Raw genomic sequence first — 22,854 nt, forward strand, 5'->3', positions numbered from 1 at the left:
TTCCCTTGACGTGACCATAAACATATCCACATAGGGCGTCGGCATAGTTTGTACCAGCATTCACGACTACATAAACTGCTCTGAAGCAGGTGACTTTTCGGACACGTATATCCTTTGCGGAAATAAGCTATCTAACTTATTATTATCATTATCTAAGAGTACATCAAGCACATTCAATTTAGAGCATCCAAATTAATGATGATTTTCAAAGCAGTTAGCTATTGTATTGGGTTTCTGCTTTGTTTGTTTTTATACATTCAATCCAATATATCATAAAGCTGCGAACCAATACTGCATAGATAGTTTAAAAAGTTAATTCAAAATGCATATAGACATCATGTCCATGTGAATACGTAATTTAAAAAATACCTCAACAAGTAGAAATCACAACAAAATAAATTAAATATAAGAGAAGAGTCTAATTTACAGATATTAACAATATTATTATAGTAATGAAAAACTAAATTTGTAGTTAAAATTGCTTTTGTCCGAAGTGCCTGCCAAAGTATGTGTGATCATTATAACACTCTCCCTGAACTTGGCGTTTGTCGATTTAAGGAGTGCAATAATCGATTTACAGAAGTCCGGCAAATCTTTAGAATCCCTTGTTGTGACTGTTTTTGTCTACTTAAGGAGTGAAATTAACGCTTTACAGAAGTCCGGCAAATCCTTAGGTTCTCTTGACGTGACCATATTCATATCCACAACCACAGGTGCGTCGGAATAGTTTGCGCCAGCGTTCACGACGTCATCAATAATGGCTTTGAAGCAGGTGACCTTTCGGTCACGTATAACCTTGGCGGAGATGAGCACCCAAGGTCCGTGACATACGGACGCGAGGACCTTTCTTGCTTTGTCCATCTCCCGAACAAGGTCTAGGATGCGTTGGTCACGTCGCCAGTAGTCCTGGGGCAAACCCTCCAGGAATGATCAGAGCATCTATGTCTGAAGCCTGGAATAACGATTTGAACATAATTAGACTAAAATGGTTGACTCCTTGTTTAATACATTTACGATTATGTATGTGAATGCAACTACTGATCAATAAGCTTAAGCAGTAAACAAATAAGGTCCAGAGGAAAACGTCATATCGGCTAATAATTCAATGATATAGTTGTATAAGTAAGTATATTTGTGTGTGTGTGTGTGTGTGTGTGTGTGTGTGTGTGTGTGTGTGTGTGTGTACGATTTAAGCTAGTGTTTCCATATTTTTTGTGTTATGTACAAAAAACTTAGTTCATTCCTTATATCAACTGCTTTTGCTACACAACAGCTTAACCTGTTTCAAAATCTTGTTTTACCCTACTAAAAAACTGCTCGTTATCATAGATTATGTTAATATAGTTCCTTAGTGAATATTCCAAAGAAAAGGTAATTCTAGATCAAACTTGCATTTTTAAAACAAGTATTATTTTGTATCATTTACTGTGTTTTATGAAAATAAATGGGGCCAGAGCAATATTTACATATCATCATGATGATGATGATCATCGTCATCATCATCATCGTTATTCTTTTAACTTTTCAATACACTCTATAGATAGATCATCTATATCTTTATTTCCTCCTTTTAAATCTATAGAAATATAATAATCATTATCATATGTGCACAATCAAATATCAGTACATATATACGCGTACAGGTACAAATACGAACATCTACAACAAGATAAACAGTAATGTATTTCAGTAAACGCAAACATTATAGTAAACGTTCATGTTAAGCTACGATTTTGGTTGTATACACAATAAATACGGCCTGTCAATAAAATACAAGACTCCTAAGTAGTATATGTATTAAAATTCATAAAAGGCTTTATACATATTGTATACAAGCCTAGATAGTAATAAAACAGATTGTTGGCCGAAACAAAAATATTTTATACTCAGGAGTAAATCACTAGTATATACCAATAACTATGCGGCCATGAAGAACATTTATAAACATGCATTTTATAATAAAGATAAAAGTAAAAGGCACATATTTGTAAGAAGTGAAACATCATACTTAAAACTGTTTTCACTGACAATGACCGACAGGCACGGCACTTTCATTGTGTGTTTCCCTCTGGAATTAGTGTGTAAGCTCCAAAAGTGAAATATTAAAACTCCAACAGTGTGAACAATGATATTATCCAATATACGCAATCGAGATATGTTAAAGCTGTATAAAAGCAAATATATATGCAGTTAACAGTGAAACACTGATAATATTTTAAACTTTTGTTTGCATTTATAATTTAGTGTTTTATGTACTTAAATTTGCAAAAAGTAAGGTTTTATATATGAAGATTATCAGTGTTGACTTGTAACTTGCCTGTTAAATATGTTATCGCTTTCAAAAAAATCGTTTGGATTCTTAAGACATTCATGTAGGCTTAAACACTGATGGAACATACTTGATGTTATGATTGTATTTAAGAAAGCCATGCAGTACAACTTCAATTTATCAACACTATAAGTAATTATAAACACAATGGATAATTTAAGCAATCATTTTTGTCGTGACTTTACCTTAATTTCATCGATCCCATACTCGGCCTTGCACGGGTATCCATGTTTCGAGTTGAAAGTTTTCCCTTTCTCGGGGCCGATGGTAAACGTTTCGTGACCCTCCTCTTTCAGGCGGTAAAGTGGGTACCAAAGCTCAATGTCTTCGTAGTTGAACTCAGTAAGAATACCAACTCGTTTACCCGGCATCTTTAAACACAAATACAACGCTTGACGAATGGAAATAGTAAAATACAGACCACTTTCAAGTAGGCCGTTATTTCCAAAGCGAAAGCGGAAGTAAATATTGCAAAACGAAAACGGAAGTAATTTGCTCACAGGTGACGATAGTGATTTTATACGAGCTGTCAAACATTTGGGCTATAGTTTCTTTCAGAAGAAGTGGAATTTATGTAAGTATCTTTTTGTTTGAATACCAATTGGCACATGTGAATTTATTTAGATCGTTGTAATTTGATAACCTTATAATAAATCAGTAGGAATCAATTTCCTGGTAGAAAAAACACACAATTTTAATGTTAAATTTTAAGACTACTTTCGATTTGAAACTTATGAAGAAGCTCATAACAATGCTGTTAATTCGACATTTGTTAGTCATTATAATGACAAACATATTAAATAGGCAATGACAGGTATTTGTAGAATGAACTGGCATGGATTCTATATTTTATGTTAATTAATTATACTAAAGATATTTATAGTTCTACACATTTCTTATACAGTACGCAAGTTACTAAACGTGTACATGAATATATCATTTACGCATATAAAGAGCAACTATTTCATTTGTAGGCAGCTACGATTCATGAATCATGCGTCCACATGATATAGTAAAGCATTGGACTTTAACCAGACCACATATTTGTACATCATGAATACTTGTACTGTCGAATCCACAGGCATCTGAATCATTGTTTGTCACTAAAATGTTGTTTAAAACCATTTTGGGTACATACAATGAGATAAACAACACATCGGAAGATATTTGGTGTCTGTGATATACAAAAAAGAAACAAGGTATGTAACTCAAACTTACCCGATTTCATGGTAGAGTCCAGTGTTATGCAAATTTCTCAACCAACATAAAAACAATCCATTTTTAAATAAGTGACATGGAAAGAAGAGTCAATTACCTTTAAAATGGTGTGCGATATGTTGGTATAGCTATATTGTCTTTAGACAAACAAGCATAATTCAATGTCCAATTCTCGTGTTTTTCTTTAGTCGGAAAGAGTACAGCAAATTCAAATCGTCAATTTTCCCCGTGTAAACAGTACTAAAAACAGACCTATTGAAGTTATTTTATGCTTCAGTGTACAGATAAATTAATTCCATTCCTTAATATCACGAAAACCCTAACATCACAATGTTAGAAACAACTGTATCAGTCTTTAAACTAAATCCTCTTTAAATTTCGTAGGCAGCTGGCCATTTTACCCACAAGCGCCCAGATGATGTCATTGACATGTACATTTAACATCTTTGTACCGGCTTGAATATGAGCCACACAAGCTTGGATGGGTCAAATACTCTTCTTTGGAGGTTGATCAGAAACATCTGAGCGCTGTCAGCAAAATGTCCGCCTCAAACAAAATTTTAAAGTGTATTTAATTTGAAGACTGATACGGTTGTTTCTTAAACTGTGGTGTTAGTCTTATTATGATATAAAGGAATGGAATTAATTTATCTGTACACTGAAGCATAAAATAACTTCAATAGGTCTGTTTTTAGTACTGTTTACACGGGGAAAATTGACGATTTGAATTTGCTGTACTCTTTCAGACTAAAGAAAAACACGAGAATTGGACATTGAATTATGCTTGTTTGTCTAAAGACAATATAGTTATACCAACATATCGCACACCATTTTAAAGGTAATTGACTCTTCTTTCCATGTCACTTATTTAAAAATGGATTGTTTTTATGTTGGTTGAGAAATTTGCATAACACTGGACTCTACCATGAAATCCGGTAAGTTTGAGTTACATACCTTGTTTCGTTTTTGTATAGCAAAGACACCAAATATCTTCAGATGTGTTGTTTATCTCATTGTATGTACCCAAAATGGTTTTAAACAACATTTTAGTGACAAACAATGATTCAGATGCCTGTGGTCGAATCACATTAACTCGATCTTATTTTGATCATGCATGCGTCTGTCGCCCGCTAGTCAATATCAACAGCCGCATCAGTTCCCTAAACGCGCATTCATGATTGTGGCTAGTCGCTCCCTCATTTAATTTGTATTTATTGAAAAACTAACAGTAAGTACATGATTTACGTACTGAAAAGATAATACAAGATATTTTTGTTGAATAGAATCAGATTAGAAATGGCAGAAAACCTGGATAAAATACCGATTGAATTTCGAACGACGAAACAGAGTGCTGGATTATTATCGTCCGAATCCTTTATCTGTAAATGAAACCCGTTTACTAGACCAAATGCATTCAAGTTAGGGAAATGGAAACTTACACCAACAAAAAGCAACATACCATGGGATGACACACAGGTAAGATATATATCGTTTTATAGATTACTTTGTTTTTAATATAAAACCGTAAGCATTCTGTACAGTAGCTATATATAATTATGTATAAATATATCGAAAGGTGAAGGTGTGCCGGTTCAAAAGAATTATAAATGAAAAAAAAACTCACTACATGGTTTGTCCTATTTTATTTGCCAACGGATTTCGCGACGTTCTCTTCAGGGCAAATAACAATATAAACCTTGTGATTATTTCGATTTTTCCCTAGAAGTGCGAAGCGAAACCGTTTGCCTAACACAATAGGATAAGCCCCTGCAATATCGTAGTTAAGGAACCACAAAAACAATGCGCGTTCAGTGATTTTTTATGTGATCCCCGGGAACTTCCCGTAACAAATTAATGGCCATTGTTATTACTGTATAGATAATATTAGGTCTGTATAATGATTAGCCTTGAGTAGGACAAGAACAAAAATGATCAAAACGACACCATGAATTAACTAATATATAGGGACATATGGGTCATAAATTCATCGAGAATGTCCAATTACAAGTATAATTTGTCTTAAAAGAAAATATGCAAACTATTGAAAACTATGTGAACTGTCTGACATGATATGTGAAGTTCAATTCAATGTTTATTATTTATGGAAGTATGTTGTTGTAACTCGTGTGATTGTGCTAACACATACACATTTCAGGCAATCCAAAAGGTCCATCCAGTCCTTAAGTACGACATTAAAACAGTTAAAAATCCACCACATGACAGCATCCAGATAACATGGATTGGACATGCTACTGTGCTTGTCCAGATGGAAGGGATGAATATTCTAGCTGACCCAGTATTTAGTAACAAGTGTGGTCCAGGATTTAATATTGGTTACACACGATTTACGCCTCCTGCGTGTAAAATGGAAGATCTACCGCGGATAGACGTTGTGATCATCAGTCATAACCACCACGACCACTTAGACACATGGTCAGTCAGGGGCATTGCTGAACTTCATCCAAAGGCAAAGTGGTTAGTCGGATTAGGAAATAAGAAATTTTGCGTTGAGAAAGGGTGCGCAGATGTGGAAGAATTGAACTGGTGGGATCCTACAATTGTTGATGGCTTCATTTGTATGCACGCCAACACAACACTGGTGCCAGCGATATCCATTCGACTTCAACCATGTAAGATGATGACTTCTGGTTTAACCAGTATTTATTTTGATAATACAATCCAGTTACAAAAAACCACACAGAAATGAGCAAGTACACAGATAATCACAAAGTAATCATGGTAGTCAATATTTGAAAGTATGAGATATCAAGAACTAGTTCTACTCGCAATTAGAGTAACATTAACAGAATTGAGAAATATGCATAAATGCTTTTTCTAAGTCTTTCTTCTGATGACGCATTGAAAAAAGTTCACTTAAAAAGTCATTCAAATATAAGAAAAAGAAGAACGCCATGATTTGCAACGATTTAGTTATGCGGCTGCATGTGGTGCTCAATAATGTTTAGTTTATTTGTTGTGTACGTATTTAAAGGTCAAACATAAAAAATTATACAGTTCACTGATTTTTTCAGACTCTATGGTGTGGATGGATAGTGGAAAGCCCAAAATACAAGTATTACTTTGCCGGGGATACGGGATACCATAAAAAACTATTCAGTTGATTGGCCAAAAATATGGACCCTTTGATCTTGCATCAATACCAATAGGAGCATACGAGCCCAGGTAAACTTAAATCATAAATATGTTAATATATATGAATAACTGCAATCTAGATAAAGAATCTGAATTTTTCTGAACATTCATTGACCGTTGTATTAACACATTTGAATCGTTTGAGGTGTAGCGTTAAACTGTTTAAATCGTTTTCCAGATATATAACAGAATTTCAGTATGTTAACCCGGAAGAGGCAGTTAAAGTTCACATTGATATAAATTCCAAAATATCTGTTGGAATGCACTGGGGCACATTTGAGCTCACCGATGAGGTATCTGCATTGCATTTTTAAAAGATAGCATATATGGTTGTCTGAACTTTGTCCTAATAATATGGGAAAAATACGGGATTTCACGATAGATGTTTGTAGATATGAATATGTTTATAAACGTTTATAATACATGTACATCAGTTGCACGTGACATCATTCAGACAACAGTTTAAAATTATTTTTTTAGATTATTACTAATTAAACAGTACGTTAATGACGAATATTTCTTGTACACCTGAGGTGTGTTTCCGGGCATATGATCAGTGTTAGTAAATCCGTCTTAGTCACGCGCATCAGCGCTCCACTTCTTATTTCTTTTATTGTATGGTTTATGAAAAGTACAGTGTGGCATTTTAACAATATGCTATGAAATGTATATGTACATGTATGCAAGACTTCAAATTATAATTTAAAATAAGTAAAATAAATAAAATAAATAAAAACCCGACTCTATTTGTCACCGATCTAAAATAACAATGCTTTTCATGACGCCAGTAAACAACATTCCATGCGCTTTTTGATAATTTATCCAAAAATGCGTTTTCTTCGTCAATTTTTCCACATATCGATACTTTTAAGTATGCAAGAAAATGTAAATCTTGTATTAACCGGTCCGAAACGAAAAATCCGACCCTCGGGCACGCTGCGTGGCCGGTAACTCGGCAGGCCCGTCACCGCCTTACGTGCGTGCCCGGTGGGTCGGGATTTTCTATCCGGACCGGAAACACATGACAGATACTTATAACCCTATGTGTAGTTCTGTTGTGTATTAGAAGTAAGTATTTGTGTGTACCTTTTGTTACTTCAGTATTACTTGGAGCCACCACAGGAGTTGGAAAGACAGATGTACATGAAAAATCTTGACCCCAAAACGTTCTTCAACTTGCAAATCGGAGAGACATGGATTGTTGGGGAAAACAGGGATTATGACCCGCCCTTTATGGAGAGAGAGAAAAGGGGAACACCGAGACTCAATTATGATCGACCTAATGGTGATCTAAGTGGCTTTACAACGGTGGCCACTCTGCAGGATCCACTTTCCATGGTTGACGCATTATGTCAGGATATTAAGACTGAAAATCAAGTGAAGAAAATAGAGTGTTCTCATCCGAGAAGAATTTCTCCAGATGGACCATCGTCACACAACAACCACACAGATTTAGCAACACTTACTGTAAAGGAACCATCTGCGCCTTCTAAAAGAAGTATGGCTCGTGATGCACAATGGCCACACAACACTCAGGAAGATTCTGCAAGTGTCGTGAAACCAACTGGGCGTTCTAAACCGAGAAGTATGGCACTCCAAGATGCTTTCCAAGCACCATGGCCACACAACAACCAGGAAGATTCTGCAATTGGAATGAAACCAACAGGGCGTTCTAAACCTAAAAGAAGTTTGTCTTCTGATGCACCATTGCAACGAAACAATCAGGATTCTGCTTCTGGAATCAAACCAACAGGTCGTTCAGCACGAGATTGATTTACGAGATTATGACTGTGAGGGTATACAGTGCTGTCAGTTATTTCACTTTTGTTTCAATACTCTCTAGAAGCTTAACCGGACTTGTGTTTTGCCTCGGATTGCACCATGTGCACGGATATCCAATTTATACTTTCCACTGAAAACTGTCAATAAGCAGTCTAAACTGAATTGAAATAACTTCTGGTGTTTTCTGTGCTTCCAAATTGTCACGTGTCCAGAATAGTGTTGTCATAATAACTTCTGGTGTTTTCTGTGCTTCCAAATTATCCAAAATAGTTTTGTCATGTTCGTACTAGTTATAAATTGTACAAAAACTGTAATCTTGATGGACGTGATTCTCACGGATTTACATAATGACAAAGAAATCACATCTCGCCATCTCGGTGTTTTACATGATGTGCCATAGACTTTACGGCACACATCGGCAAATTAATTGAACATAACAGAACATTCCACCACTTCTCAGAAGAATGAAACACTTACTATCATAAACCTACAATCACTGCAATATAGACATGTAAATCAAAACAGTATTCCAGTTGTCATGATATTTTCTGTCTACATGTAAATCAGTTGCTATGTTAGAAACATGGAAACATTGTTTAAAAATGCATAAATGACGAAAAGGCTGTCACTAAATCTTTCTTACTGACATGGCCGGTCCATATTTCAAAGAAGGTGTATGTGTGCATACTTGTTTTGTAAGCAAAGTCAACATGATATATGTAGTTCACAAATTCAAGACCTAGTATTTAATTTTATTCATAATTTTATAACACATAATAGGGTCCTTTCAAAAAGCCGTATCATATAAAACAAAGTTACGGTGAAGCACTCACATGTTTAGACTATAGTAAGAAATGTTGCTTCACAGGTTTTTGTTTTCCGGGTACTGACATAATAAATTTCTAAAGAGAAATTTGCATTGCAGCTGAAAACAGTGTACGCGCTGAAATGCGTTCCTCTGTCGTCCCGTGTTTAACTTTTTGTGCTGTATTGCCTGTCAATGAATGATGAATTACATTTCCATTAAATGCACCGTCGAAAATTTGCTATGAAGTCAGCAACTGTATCAGCAGATGGCCAGCGTATACTATATATGAAAGCGATGAAAGCGTTGGAAGGCTGTGCGCGACAAGCGTGACTTTACTATTTTACAATTTTGTTAACGGGCATATTAAAATCGATTCGCATCATTAACTGAGAATTAGTAATGCAAATTAATGTTTTAATGCAATCAGCTAGTTTAATGATAGCCCTTGATAAACCTATATTTACTAGGATACAAGAACATTGCTTTCTTTTTGCAAGTGTATTGCTAGTTCAAAGTTATTTAAATAGAACCCGATATTGACGGAAGACATTTTGACTTTTTGTAATAAATAAAGTCAACACATTTTCATTCTATATAAGTATGTTTTTCCCTCGGTTCATTACCAATTTTTATTTAAGATTCTTCGGCTTACTTTCAAACTCACAATGATGTTGCGCTCTTATGAACGTATATTTATGAAATGGTCTTTTCATTTGCACTTTTTTTAAACCACATTACACCATACGTCCCATTTCGTAACCAGTGACATTATTTTAACATGTCATGTCAAAAGGTAAAACTAACGACACCTGATTTCGATTTGCCTGCGGCCTACACCCTCAAAACTGCAGATCCGTCTATAAGTATAGATGTTACTTGCTTTGTTGCAGAACGTGCTACGCATTTAATTTTTAAGCACGGATTTGAATTTGGCAAGTCTTATTCCACCGGAATCCGCAAACATCGCTGTTGAAACAGAAAATAACTCATAGGTCAGCAACCTTTTTTCACATCAACAGTATGTAAGCTTGCTTGAAGGTCAGTATTGATCAATCAGTATTGATCAATCAGTATTGTGAAAAATCAATTATATATTTCGAAGACCTCAATTTGTATCACCAATTCGTGCACCCTTTCGTGTTTTAGCTCACGTTTTTTCTTTATTCAGGATGTTTGGGATAAGAGTGAGGGTTGTGCACGTAAACTTGTTTAAACCTCCTGTAAAATTACATTAAGTGACCGTCCCAAGGCGGTACCCTACAATCCTTGATAAACACCCCTATTTTTGGACTTGGGCACTTGTGACCTAGTTCATAGCCATAAACGCGCCGTCTGCATTTTCAAGCCGCATCTGGGGGTTCACTGACGTAATGTATTCATACCCTGTATTTTGATTGGATTGCCGTTAGCGAATTTGAATAATCAAAGTAGTACCGGAACTGATTACAATTAAAACATCTAATAAAAATAGTTATCCTAACAATTCAAGCTAATTGTATGTTCTTTTAATGAAGCACAAGAAATTATTACGTAGCGAGTGAGTTAATCGGGTTAACTACATGAATGTTCTTGCATACGGTCAGATTATATGCAATAAGAATAGGAACATATTGGAAAAGTACGCATCGAAATGTTTCCGTTCAATGCTCTGTATTGATAGACTATTACCCTCTTTCTCTTTTATCCGAAATGAAACCAGAATCAGCTAACCGCGGTGCCCGTCGCGCATTCGAAATGTCTTGTGAATTCATACGTAAAGCGAATAAAGCGTGCGGTCTAAGTAGAAAACAACCAGGAAAGTTGGTTTATAAAAGTATTGTTATCCTTTGTATACAATGTTGGTATTCCGAAGTCGGTCCCTGATCTTTTTTCGACATAATTTGCATGTTTCCGTGATATTTTGTTTTCGATACAAGTTTTTTTAACTAATCATCGCATGGCACTTAGCACTTTTTTTTAAATACAACATGATTTTTGGTATTTATTGTTCAAATACTATTAATGTTAACTAAAAACCATATGCCTCGTACCTGTATAACTTTTTATTTTTGAGGAAAAGTAAATCAGGGTACCAGTCTACTTATTAACCTCAAAATTTACTCTCATCAGAGCGGCCGAATGATTCAGACATGTATGTTATCACTACTTCCGGATGCTGATGATGTGAATTTCATAGTGTTTTATTGAGGAAATTTATCAATAAAGCCGCCATTGAATGATTACCACCATCAAACGGATTTATTTTCATCTTACCGTGGGTAGCATTTTTAATTTGACACGTAAATTTTCAAGCAATACAAGTTCGTTTGAAAAAATTATGTGATTTCAATTTTGCAAAATGGAGATAAAAAATATCAAATATGCGCATACTTATTTATGAAGTTTCATTCTAAATGAAGCCAAATGTATGAATATGTGCACAGCATCTTTGAATAAGATGATTGTTTACCTATGTGCATAGAAAAATCTTGGAGCCACTCTCAGTGTAAGTACATGACATTGTGATTAACCATCGCCATTGATAAAACAATCTTGCATGCTCAATTTTGATTTCCTCTCTTATAATATAATGCACCAGTCAATTGTTACCAAGGCCCCTCGGGGATATATCAGGGAAAAGGGCTGTGTTTTTACCTTTCAGGTGTCCTCGTAGCTAAAGAACATCAGCGAACACATTCTTTATTACCTTTTTGGACGTGTTGTAAACATTAAAGTTATGGAAGCCAGAACTAGTGTCCTCGCAATGCCGGGTGATTGCGGTGGTTTTGTCTTCCCTCAAAATATATCAGGGAATTGCTATTACCTTAGATTCCCGGGGTGCGGGGTTATTCACGGGATTTTACCACCAGTTCGTTCTCGCAGGGCAGGGATTTTACCGGGGATTGGCTGGATGGAAATCCGCGGGGGGGGGGGGGGTTACAATTGACTGGTGCATACTTTACAAGTTCTTATTCTGGAGACGCTTTGTGCTCACTTTTTGTTTTCTAGCCAAGAATGAAAATCAAAAATCAGTCAGAGATACAGTATGGTGATGCATTGTTGTTGATTGATCAATATAAATTTGTAAATTAGTTGAGGGAAAGGTAGTATTTGGTTAAATAATTTACAAGTGTAACTTTTGAGTTTTATTTTACAATGCAGTGCCGAATATTGTGGAGATAGAATTGAATTTGTATGAATTAATCAGTTGACTTGTGGCGTTTAGGGAAATTAAAATCAAATATTCAATAAAGTTCCCTTATCACCCAATGTTGTGGAATAGTAAAGTAATGAAGATTTAACCTCACAACAGTCTTTCTTAAATGCTGTCCAGGCTTTTTTATGCTTAAGAATATATAACCTCGCGATGTCAGACCAGAAATCATCTTGGCATGAGATTGGATCACTATGGATCATTATGCACCAGTCAATTGTAACCACGGCTCCCACATCCGGGGGTTTACCGGGGATAGCCGGCGAAATGGGCCATGTTTTTACCTTTCAGGTGGCACCGCAGTGCCAGGTCTTCCCGGAAAATACAGTGTGGATGGGGCTTAACCTAATATCCCTTGGGTTCGGAGCATTTGGTGGGGACTTCACCATCAGATTATCTCCGCCGGGCGGGGATTTTAGATGGGGTTGATTCAAAAGAACTATGACTTTATCTGATTAAACGCTTTTGCCCCCACCCCCTCACTCTACACACACTTAAATAGATTTTTCCAATTTCCTTTGCAGATTGCAAGCAGTTTTAGTCTAAAGTTTAAGCTAGCCCATTAAACAGTGACCCCTTGTGATGTGAGCCGATTTTTTCAATGCTTAGAACATGCTTAGAACATGGTTGTCAACATTCCCCTGAATGAAGCCCGAGTCCATCAGTGCTTTCAGCACTTTGATTCTTATATGAGACCAGTCACGGGATTTTTGGCACGAAACCAAATTTTGGTTGAAAATGAGATATAAGTAATTCCTGACTAAGCTATTCTTGAGGAAAAAAAGATCTGAATAGAAAAATTAAAATGTCCTATAATAAGGCTTCAACAAATTGATCATTTGTGTTACGGATTTTGGCGGAAAAAGTAGGAGCGAACGAGCGAAAAAAAACAAACTTTTATTAAAGTTCAAGGCAAATCAGAGGCTAGCGTAAAGCAAAAATTAAAAAAGAATAAAGTAATAAAATGTATATTTCTCACCAAATTTATCATACAATAATTTATCAAAAGCCTTTTAATTGCCAAAAAAGGTTCTTAGCTATAAATGAAAAGGTTGTGATTGTAACCCATTTAAATCCCTCTCAATATTTAACAAATGGCAAAAAGATCCAGTGCTTTACTATTAACTGTCATTGCATCAGCAATTAAAACGTGGATATATTGTAAAGACAGTATTCCAATTTCCTCAAAGTAACGTGCAATTATTCGAAGACCAAAAAGAACAACTACTGTATTCATTCCGTACTATTTTAACTTACTATCACAAAAAACATTTGAGACTAGTAAGAGTAATTCATCATTCGAGCATTTCCAAATATTTGGTCAGGTCTTAATTTGAACCTCTTGAAGCACATGATAAAATTGTGTAAATGAAACACATTCAATTAAGATTAACCAAGTCTTTGAGGAATTTCAAAGTAGTCGAACACATTACCTTAACTCTTCATAATATAGTTTTTTTTATTTGTTTATACATCGATCCAACACAAAATAAACCTGCGAAACAACACTGCATAGTAATCAAATGTTAAAATCGATAGTCAAAATTGGTTTTCTCGCAAGTGTCTGAAAAAAAATATGTGTAACTATAACACTTTCCCTGAACGTTGTTTTTTTTCTAATTAAGTAGTGAAATTACCGCTTTGACAGAAGTCCGGCAAATCTTTAGGTTCCCTTGTTGTGACGGATTTTGTCTACTTAAGGAGTGAAATTAACGCTTTACAGAATTCCGGCAAATCTTTAGGTTCTCTTGACGTGACCATATTCATATCCACAACCACAGGTGCGTCGGAATAATTCGCGCAAGCGTTCACGACGTCATCGATAATGGCTTTGAAGCAGGTGACCTTTCGTCCACGTATAACCTTGGCGGAACTGAGCACCCAGGGTCCGTGACATACGGACGCGAGGACCTTTCTTGCTTTGTCTATCTTCCGCACAAGGTCTAGGATGCGTTGGTCCCGTCTCCAGTAGTCCGGTGCAAACCCTCCAGGAATGATCAGAGCATCTATGTCTGAAGCCTAGAATAACGATTGAAACATTATAAGACTAAAATGGTTGACTCCTTTATTAATACATTCACGATTCTGTATATGACTGCATTTACTGATTAATAAGCTTAAGCAGTAAACAAAGAAGGTCCAGAGCAAAACGTCATATCAGCTAATGATTCAATGATCAAGTCCTGTAAGTAAGTGAATAAATATATGTGTGTATATGCAAAGACAGAGCGAGTGTTTCCATCGTTCTTTTGAGTCATGTCCCAAAAAAAGTCAATCTCTTATCTCAACTGATTTGCCACACGACGCCACACGACAGCTTAACATGTTTCAAAGTCTTGTTTTACCCTACTAAATCTGCTAGTTATCATAGATTATGTTAATATAGTTCCTTGGTGAATATTCAAATGAAAAGGTAATTCTAGAACAAAACTTTAAAAAAAACCCACCTATTATTATTTTGAATCAATCCTATAAATGAGTTAATATTGAGAATGAGAAATGCGATTTTAAACGAAAATTCGTAACCAGGGCAATATTTTGTGTGTTGTATTGTGGTATATATGAGTTACATAATTAAATCATATATCAACACAAGATACTATTGCTAATATAAGACTTATTTTGTTTACAATGTCTGTTTTGAATTAAACAAAATAAGCTTGACTGGATGGTGTGTTATATTAGTTGTAATAAATACAATACATTGTACTTGTTTCATATATCATTGATCTTTTTTAAAGTAATTCACTCTATATATAGATATCTAGATTTCCTCCTTTTAAATACGATTTGCTCAAATATAGTTATCATTATCATATTTACACAATCAAATAATAATTTAATTATCAGTACATATATACGCGTACATGCTCAAACATATTATCAACAAGATAAACAGAGGCGGCTCAATGATTCGATGTAAGACGGGGCGTAACTTATGGGCTTACCCTTTTTACTTGCGCCCCTCCCTCAGAAACGAAAATTTAAATTGTTGTTTTCCGAAATGGTGCATTTTGGGCTTATTCTATTTCTTTACTTCTCCTATATTGAAAAAAGGAAACTTGGGACGATTTAAGGGGATGGGGGCACCCACCGGTGTTACCCCCCCCCCACCGAAATCCGCTTGTGGCAATGTATTTCAGTAAAAGCTAACATGATAGTTAACGTTCATGTTAAGCTACGATCATGCGTGTATACACACTAAATGCGGCATGTCGATAAAATACAAGACTTATACCTCATTTTATATTTTTTATTTTATATATTTTTTAACTTAGGAGTACGTCACTATTGTGAACCAATGACTTAGCGGCAATAAGGAACATTTATAAACATGCAAACTGAAATGAAGATTACAGTTAAAGGCACATATTTTTCTGAGAAGCGAAATATAATATATTTTGTTTTCACTGATAGTGACTGACAGGCATGGCAGTTTCATTGTGTATTCCTTAAGAGTTAGAGCAGACGCGTACAGCTGCCTATACGCGAGTACTCGGCTGAATCCACATGATTCGGACAAAAAAAAAATCAGCAAAAGTTTCAGTATGTCTACTTGACTCCACGATCCTAACACTGTCCATTTTCCAGTACTAAATAAAGCACCTCAGAACGCCCAGAATGCACTAGATTGCATCACGGTTTTAAAAAAAAATCCGAAGGAAATGCCCCGATCATAATTATGAATCATAATTAATAATTGACTAGCTACGCCACAGTAGAGGTATCAGCTACACAAGTGAAGTAAACTTCAACTGAGTGAACAATTATATCCCATATGCGCAATTGAGATAGGTTTAAAGTTGAACAAAAACAAATATGCGATGTACAGTGAAACACTGAAATCATTTTTAACTTTTGTTTGAAACATGGCATTTTCATTTTAGTGATTTTTTGTACTTTATGGAAAAAGTAAGGTTTAGTTTTAGAGATTCTCTCTCAGTGCTGAAGAAATTCGAGGTAATCTTGAAGTAAGTTATATAACTCTATTCATGCTAGTATCTTTATATAAAGTGTTAATTCGTCATTTTGTTAGTCATTATAGTTACAAACATATTATGTAGGCAATGACAGGTATTTGTAGAATGAACTGGAATTGCTTAACATATTTTATGTTTATTAATTATACAAAAGATATTTATAAAACACATTCAATATACGCAATTTACTAAGCGTGTATATGATTCTTATTATTAATTTGCATAAGGAGCAACGGGTCGAACTATGATTCATGTATCCATGCGTCCCCATGATGCAGTTGAGCATTGGACTTTGAACAGACCACATATTTGAACATAAAATTTGTACTGTCGAATCACATTCAATCGATCTTGCATTATTTATATCATGCATGTGTGTAGCGCCCTAGTCCTCATAAACAACCGCTTTAGTCACTAAACGCGCATTAGTGCGGCTAGTCATCCCCTTATTTAATTTGATTTTATTGAAATACTAACTGTGCATACATGCTTTCAGTACTGTACAGATAATATAAGATATTTTGTTGAATAAATGCAGATTAAAAAATGGCAGAAAACGCGGATGTACCGTTTGAATTTCGAACACACAGACGGTTTGGATTATTTTCGACCAACTCCTTTGTCTGTGAATGGAACCAGTTTACTAAACCAAGTGCATTGAAGCTAGGGAAATGAAAACTTAGACAAACAAACAGCAACATACCATGGGATAACCCACAGGTAATATATATCGTGATATTATTATTAAATAACAATAAACTTGTGATTATTTCGATCTTTCCTTAGGAGCACGAAGCAAAACCGGGAACCCAAATAACAATGCTCGTTCAGTGATTTTTATCATATTTCCCGTAACAAATTAATGGCCATTGCCATTAGCCAAGAGTCGAACAAGAATGATCAAAACAACTCAATTTAATAACTTATTAATATAGACGTATAAAATCATAAATTCTGCAAATCCCTACCGATAATGTACAATTACAAGTATAATATAACCTCTTAAGTCCCTTATGACAGGATCAAGCTAAGCTCACTATTTTTGTTTTGGCTAAATTTGTTTAATGTTTACGTTTTTGAGAGTTTTTAGACTTCAGTAAAGAATTATCTTTATGATATTCACAATAAACCATTTTTCGTCTAACATAAACAATTTTACGTATGTATTTTTGCTGATTGAAATAAGCTACTTAAGCCTGCTAAACTTAAGACTTAGAAAAATTAGGGGATGATGTTGATTATACAATTTAGGCAATCCAAAGGGTCCATCCAGTTCTGGACTACGATTTTCAAAAAGTAAACAACCCGCCACAAGACAAAATCCAGATAACATGGATTGGACATGCTACTGTGCTTGTTCAGATAGAAGGGATGAATATTCTAGCTGACCCAGTATTCAGTAAGAAGTGTGGTCCAGGTGGTTCTATATTGAAACTTGGCTACACACGATTTACGCATCCCGCGTGTCAAGTAAAAACACTACCGCCCATAGACGTTGTGATCATCAGTCATAACCACCACGACCACTTAGATTCTCAGTCAGTCAGGGACATTGCTAAACATCACCCAAATGCCATTTGGTTGGTCGGATTAGGTAATTTTTGCGTTGATAAAGGATGCGGAAATGTGGAAGAGATGGAATGGTGGGAAAGTATAAGTATTGGTTCCCTCACATTTGTATGCACTCCAACACAACACTGGTGCCAGCGATATCCACTCGACTTCAACAATGTAAGATGATGCTTCTGGTTTAACCAGTATTTATGTTGATAAATACAATTAAGTTTTAAAAAACTACATCATAGCAAGTAGACAGATAATTACAAAGTAATCATGGTAGTCAATATTCGAAAATATAAGATAGAATTTGAAGAGCATCATCATCGGATTAACAACGATTTCGATCTGCATGTGGTGCTCAATTATGTTAAGGTTATATGTCAAGGATGCGTGTACGTATTTAAAGGTCAAGCATAAAAGAAATCACACATGTTTATCCATTCTCTGATATTGTCCAGGCTCTATGGTGTGGATGGGTAGTGGAAAGCCCGAAATACAAGTATTACTTTGCCGGGGATACGGGATACCATAAAAAACTATTTCAGTTGATTGGCCAAAAATATGGACCCTTTGATCTTGCATCGATACCAATAGGAGCATATGAGCCCAGGTAATAAAGTTACACAAAGCTTTCAAGTTTAATAATGCATACTTTGATAAGATTCACCTTTTGCGTTATTTTCTTTATTTTTATGATTTTTGGGATAAGCGTGAGGTTTGTGCACTTACTAAACACCCGTTAATTTACATTTTACTGACCGTTCCAAGGCGTTACCTAACAATCCTTGATAAACATGCCTATTTTTTTTGTATATAGTACTATGTATGAACTGTGCTGTTTGTGGAGTTTTGTGCTGTTCTTCCATGTGTTTTGTTTATGTTTTTTTTGTTATTATGTTTTATGTCTTTGGCGTTTTTCCAGTGCCATATAACTGGGTTTATGTTTAATCTTTTTGCCACTGAGCTTGTTTCTGTAGTTTTAATTGTATACAGTTCAGTGTGAAGTATACTTTTGCAGATACATCACTGAATTTGAGAGCGTAAATCCGGAGGAAGCTGTGGAAGTCCATTGTGACATACAGAGTCGCGTCTCAATTGGTATCAACTGGGGAACATTTGAACTGACAAACGAGGTATACCTCACTGTCTGTTACATTGTTATTTCCGGTGCTGACTTATCAGTATTTTGTTTAAACTTATCTAACACCATATATACAATGAGGTGTACGCAACTTTATTGCACACATTAAAGCTTTTAATGCAATTTAAATCACTTAAGTGCGAACTTTATTAACGGGCCATCCTCAGCTTTGGCTAGTGCATTTGTTTACATTTATGAATGAACACATAGATTTAATTATCTAAAATTTTTGACACTTATTATTATCCAACAAACTAATTATAAAATGTGTATGAAAATCGACCTACACAACACACAAACAACCAAATATTGACCCATATTGCCATTATTCAGTGATATTTATATGCTTTATGAACACAAACTGGTATATATCGCAAGTGACACAGTATACAGACCCTTTTTTTGATCGTCTATTCTTTGATTTCCTTATATATTGTAACTGTCTTACAATAAATTATATTTTAAAATTTCCAGAATATTTTACATTTTCAAATGCAGGTTTTAGGATTTTAAAAACTGTATTTATATGTTGAATTTTACATAAAGTTTTGGATTGTACTACAGCGGATCACATCGAACCTAATCCTATACGGTACCGATTTACATTAAAATATCTGTCAAAACGATTGACGAAATGCATGGAAATGGAGGATATTTTTGGTTTTCGGCTTTAAATCAAACTGTATTTCATCAATTGATTACTCTAAGCAAATTAGTTATTATATGCTTTCCGGTTGTTTATAATTTTATCAGTGTTTTAAACAGTGAACATATCTATTTGATATTGTTTACTAGTTTGAAATTTAAATAAAAAAACACTTTCAGAATAATTCCCACAAACTGTTAAAATGTAATCATCTCAGAAGAATTTTATTAATTCCAATATCTAAGAAATGTTTTAGCGCTAGTGAAACTTTTAAAAGATTTTATATTTTACCGAAGACCCAAGATCAGCTAGGTTTACCCGCTTATATACCAAAGAGGAATGTACCAGAACAAACTACAAAAACAATACAACTCAAGAACTTTCCCTAAACATTTATATAACGCATCTTATGAGTATATCATATGTTTCCGGGGCGGATTTTGAGGGTCGGAATTTCCGATCCAGACCGGAAAATTATTGATATTTTTTCTTGCAAACCTAAAATTATTAGTGGGAAAAATAAAGAAGAAACGCATTTTTATACATTTCACCAAAAACCGCGTGCGACGTTGTTAACTGACGCCACGAAGCGTAGTAATGTTAGATCACTATTGACGTCAAGAGGTTACACTCAAATTCGCGTTTTTAATGATTATTTATTTTCAATTTAAATTAAAAGTCCTGCATACTATATATTTGATTGCATTTTATTGAAATGGCTTAATGTGTTATTGTTAGCATGAATACGGCTGTCCGTTTGAATTTTGTTTCCATATACATGTATCATTTAACGGGGATATATGTTGGATTTAACAAGATTTGTTTGTAGAAGTTAGTGTGTTTATTAGATATCAGCTGGTCATTATATCGTCCAAATATTAGTTTTAAAATGGTTATTTAAAAGTATTACTAATTTAACATGAAGTTATGTGTACCTTGTTTTACTTCAGTATTACTTGGAGCCACCACAGGAGTTGGAAAAACAGATGTACAACAATGGTCTGGAGCCAAAGACGTTCTTCAACTTGCAAATCGGAGAGACATGGATAGTTGGGGAAGACCGGGATTATGACCCGCCTTTTATGGAGAGAGAGAAAAGGCGAACACCGAGACTCAACAATGGCCCAGGGGATTTAGGAGCGACAGCATCAGGAGTATTAACCACTGAGGCAGCTACGGAAGACCGGGATTATAACCCGACTTTTATGGAGAGAGAGAAAATGGGAACACCGAGATTCAACAATGGCCCAGGGGATTTAGGGGCGACATCATCAGGAGTATTAACCACTGAGGCAGTTACGGAAGACCGGGATTATAACCCGCCTTTTATGGAGAGAGAGAAAAGGGGAACAACGAGATTTAACAATGGCCCAGGGGATTTAGGGGCGACAGCATCAGGAGTATTAACCACTGAGGTAGTTACGGAAGACCGAAATTATGACCCGCCTTTTATGGAGAGAGAGATAAGGGGAACACCGAGACTCAATTATGATCGACCTAATGGTGATCTAAGTGGCTTTACAACGGTGGCCACTCTGCAGGATCCACTTTCCATGGTTGACGCATTATGTCAGGATATTAAGACTGAAAATCAAGTGAAGAAAATAGAGTGTTCTCATCCGAGAAGAATTTCTCCAGATGGACCATCGTCACACAACAACCACATAGATTTAGCAACAATTACTGTAATGGAACCAACTGTGCCTTCTAAAAGAAGTATGGCCCGTGATGCACAATGGTCACACAAAACTCAGGAAGATTCTGCACTTGTCGTGAAACCAACTGGGCGTTATAAACCGAGAAGTATGACAATCCAAGAAGCTTTCAAAGCACCATGGCCACACAACAACCAGGAAGATTCTGCAATTGGAATGAAACCAACAGGGCGTTCTAAACCGAAAAGAAGTTTGTCTCCCGATGCACCATTGCAACGAAACAATCAGGATTCTGATTCTGGAATCAAACCAACAGGTAGTTTAGCACGAGATTGATTTACGAGATTATGACTGTGATTTGACTTTTGTTTAAATGCTCTCTAGAAGCTTAACCGGACTTATATGTGTTTTGCCTCGGATTGCACCATGTGCACGGACATCCAATTTATACTTTCAATTGAAAACTGTCAATAAGCAGTCTAAACTGAACTGAAAGAACCTCTGGTGTTTTCTGTGCTTCCAAATTGTCACGCGTCCAGAATATATTTGTTATGTTCGTAGTTATAAAAGGTACAAAAGCTGTTATCTTGATGGAATTAAACATTATTATCTTTAAACTATTAGTCATAAGGTGATTCTCACGGATATACAAAATGACAAAGAAGTCACATCTCGCCATCTCGGTGTTTTACATGATGTGCATAGAATTTACGGCACACATCAGCAAATTCATTCAACATAACAGAATATTCCACCACTTCTCCGAAGAATGAAACACTTATTATCATAAACCGACAATCACTGCAAAATAGACTTGTAAATAAAAACACTATACCAGTAGTCATGCTATTTTCAGTCTACATGTAAATCAGTTGCTATGTTAGAAAACATGGTTTAAAAATGCATAAATGACGAAAAGGCTGTCCCTAAATCTTTCTTAATGGCATAGCCGGTCCATATCTCAAAGAAGGTATACGTGTGCATACTTGTTTTGTTAGTCACAATATATACATGTAGTTCACAAATTGAAGACCTAGTATTTAATTTTATTCATAATTTTATCAGACATAATAGGGTCCTTTTCAAAAAGCCGTATCATATAAAACAAAGTTACGGTGAAGCACTCACATTTCTAGACTAGAGAACGAAATGTTGTTACACAGGTTTTTGTTTTCCGGGTACCGACATAATACATTTCTAAAGAGGAATTTTGCATTGCAGCTGAAATAAGTGTACGCGCTGAATATGAGTTCCTCTGTTGCCCCGTGTTTCACTTTTTGTGCTGTATTGCCTGTCAAAGAATGATGAATACCGTTTCTAGTAAATTTCCATTAAATGCACCGTCGGAAATTTGCTATGAAGTCAGCAACTGTATCCGCATATAACCAG

The 22,854-nt window shown here is 35.4% G+C and overlaps 2 protein-coding genes and 2 pseudogenes across 2 annotated transcripts; 2 read left to right on the forward strand and 2 right to left on the reverse strand.

Annotated features, from left to right (window-relative positions):
• Positions 1-289: 289 nt before the first annotated feature.
• LOC128243720 (putative cysteine protease YraA) lies at positions 290-2,781 on the reverse strand (annotated as a pseudogene).
• Positions 2,782-5,206: 2,425 nt separating this feature from the next.
• On the forward strand, positions 5,207-9,106 carry LOC128244126 (N-acyl-phosphatidylethanolamine-hydrolyzing phospholipase D-like; annotated as a pseudogene).
• A 5,069-nt stretch (positions 9,107-14,175) lies between these two features.
• On the reverse strand, positions 14,176-15,362 carry LOC128244127 (putative cysteine protease YraA). Its single transcript, XM_052962143.1, has 2 exons — positions 15,351-15,362; positions 14,176-14,502 (listed from the first exon to the last, which is right to left on the reverse strand). The coding sequence occupies exons 1-2, from the start codon at positions 15,360-15,362 to the stop codon at positions 14,176-14,178; spliced, it is 339 nt and encodes a 112-aa protein (XP_052818103.1).
• Positions 15,363-18,098: 2,736 nt separating this feature from the next.
• On the forward strand, positions 18,099-21,815 carry LOC128244128 (uncharacterized). Its single transcript, XM_052962144.1, has 5 exons — positions 18,099-18,194; positions 18,482-18,633; positions 19,042-19,156; positions 20,761-20,909; positions 21,279-21,815. The coding sequence occupies exons 1-5, from the start codon at positions 18,099-18,101 to the stop codon at positions 21,799-21,801; spliced, it is 1,035 nt and encodes a 344-aa protein (XP_052818104.1). The 3' UTR covers positions 21,802-21,815.
• The last annotated feature ends 1,039 nt before the right edge of the window (positions 21,816-22,854 follow it).

Source organism: Mya arenaria, chromosome 8, assembly GCF_026914265.1.
Source record: "Mya arenaria isolate MELC-2E11 chromosome 8, ASM2691426v1".
In the NCBI taxonomy this organism is placed as follows: domain Eukaryota; kingdom Metazoa; phylum Mollusca; class Bivalvia; order Myida; family Myidae; genus Mya; species Mya arenaria.

Bases quoted from the DNA above. Each gene is read 5' to 3' on its own strand.
- LOC128244128 (XM_052962144.1), top strand. From the start codon at position 18,099: ATGGAATGGTGGGAAAGTATAAGTATTGGTTCCCTCACATTTGTATGC. The intron at 18,634-19,041 runs GTAATAAAGTTA...ATACTTTTGCAG, and splicing joins ATAGGAGCATATGAGCCCAG to ATACATCACTGAATTTGAGA. The intron at 20,910-21,278 runs GCGAACACCGAG...GAGAGAGATAAG, and splicing joins TTTATGGAGAGAGAGAAAAG to GGGAACACCGAGACTCAATT.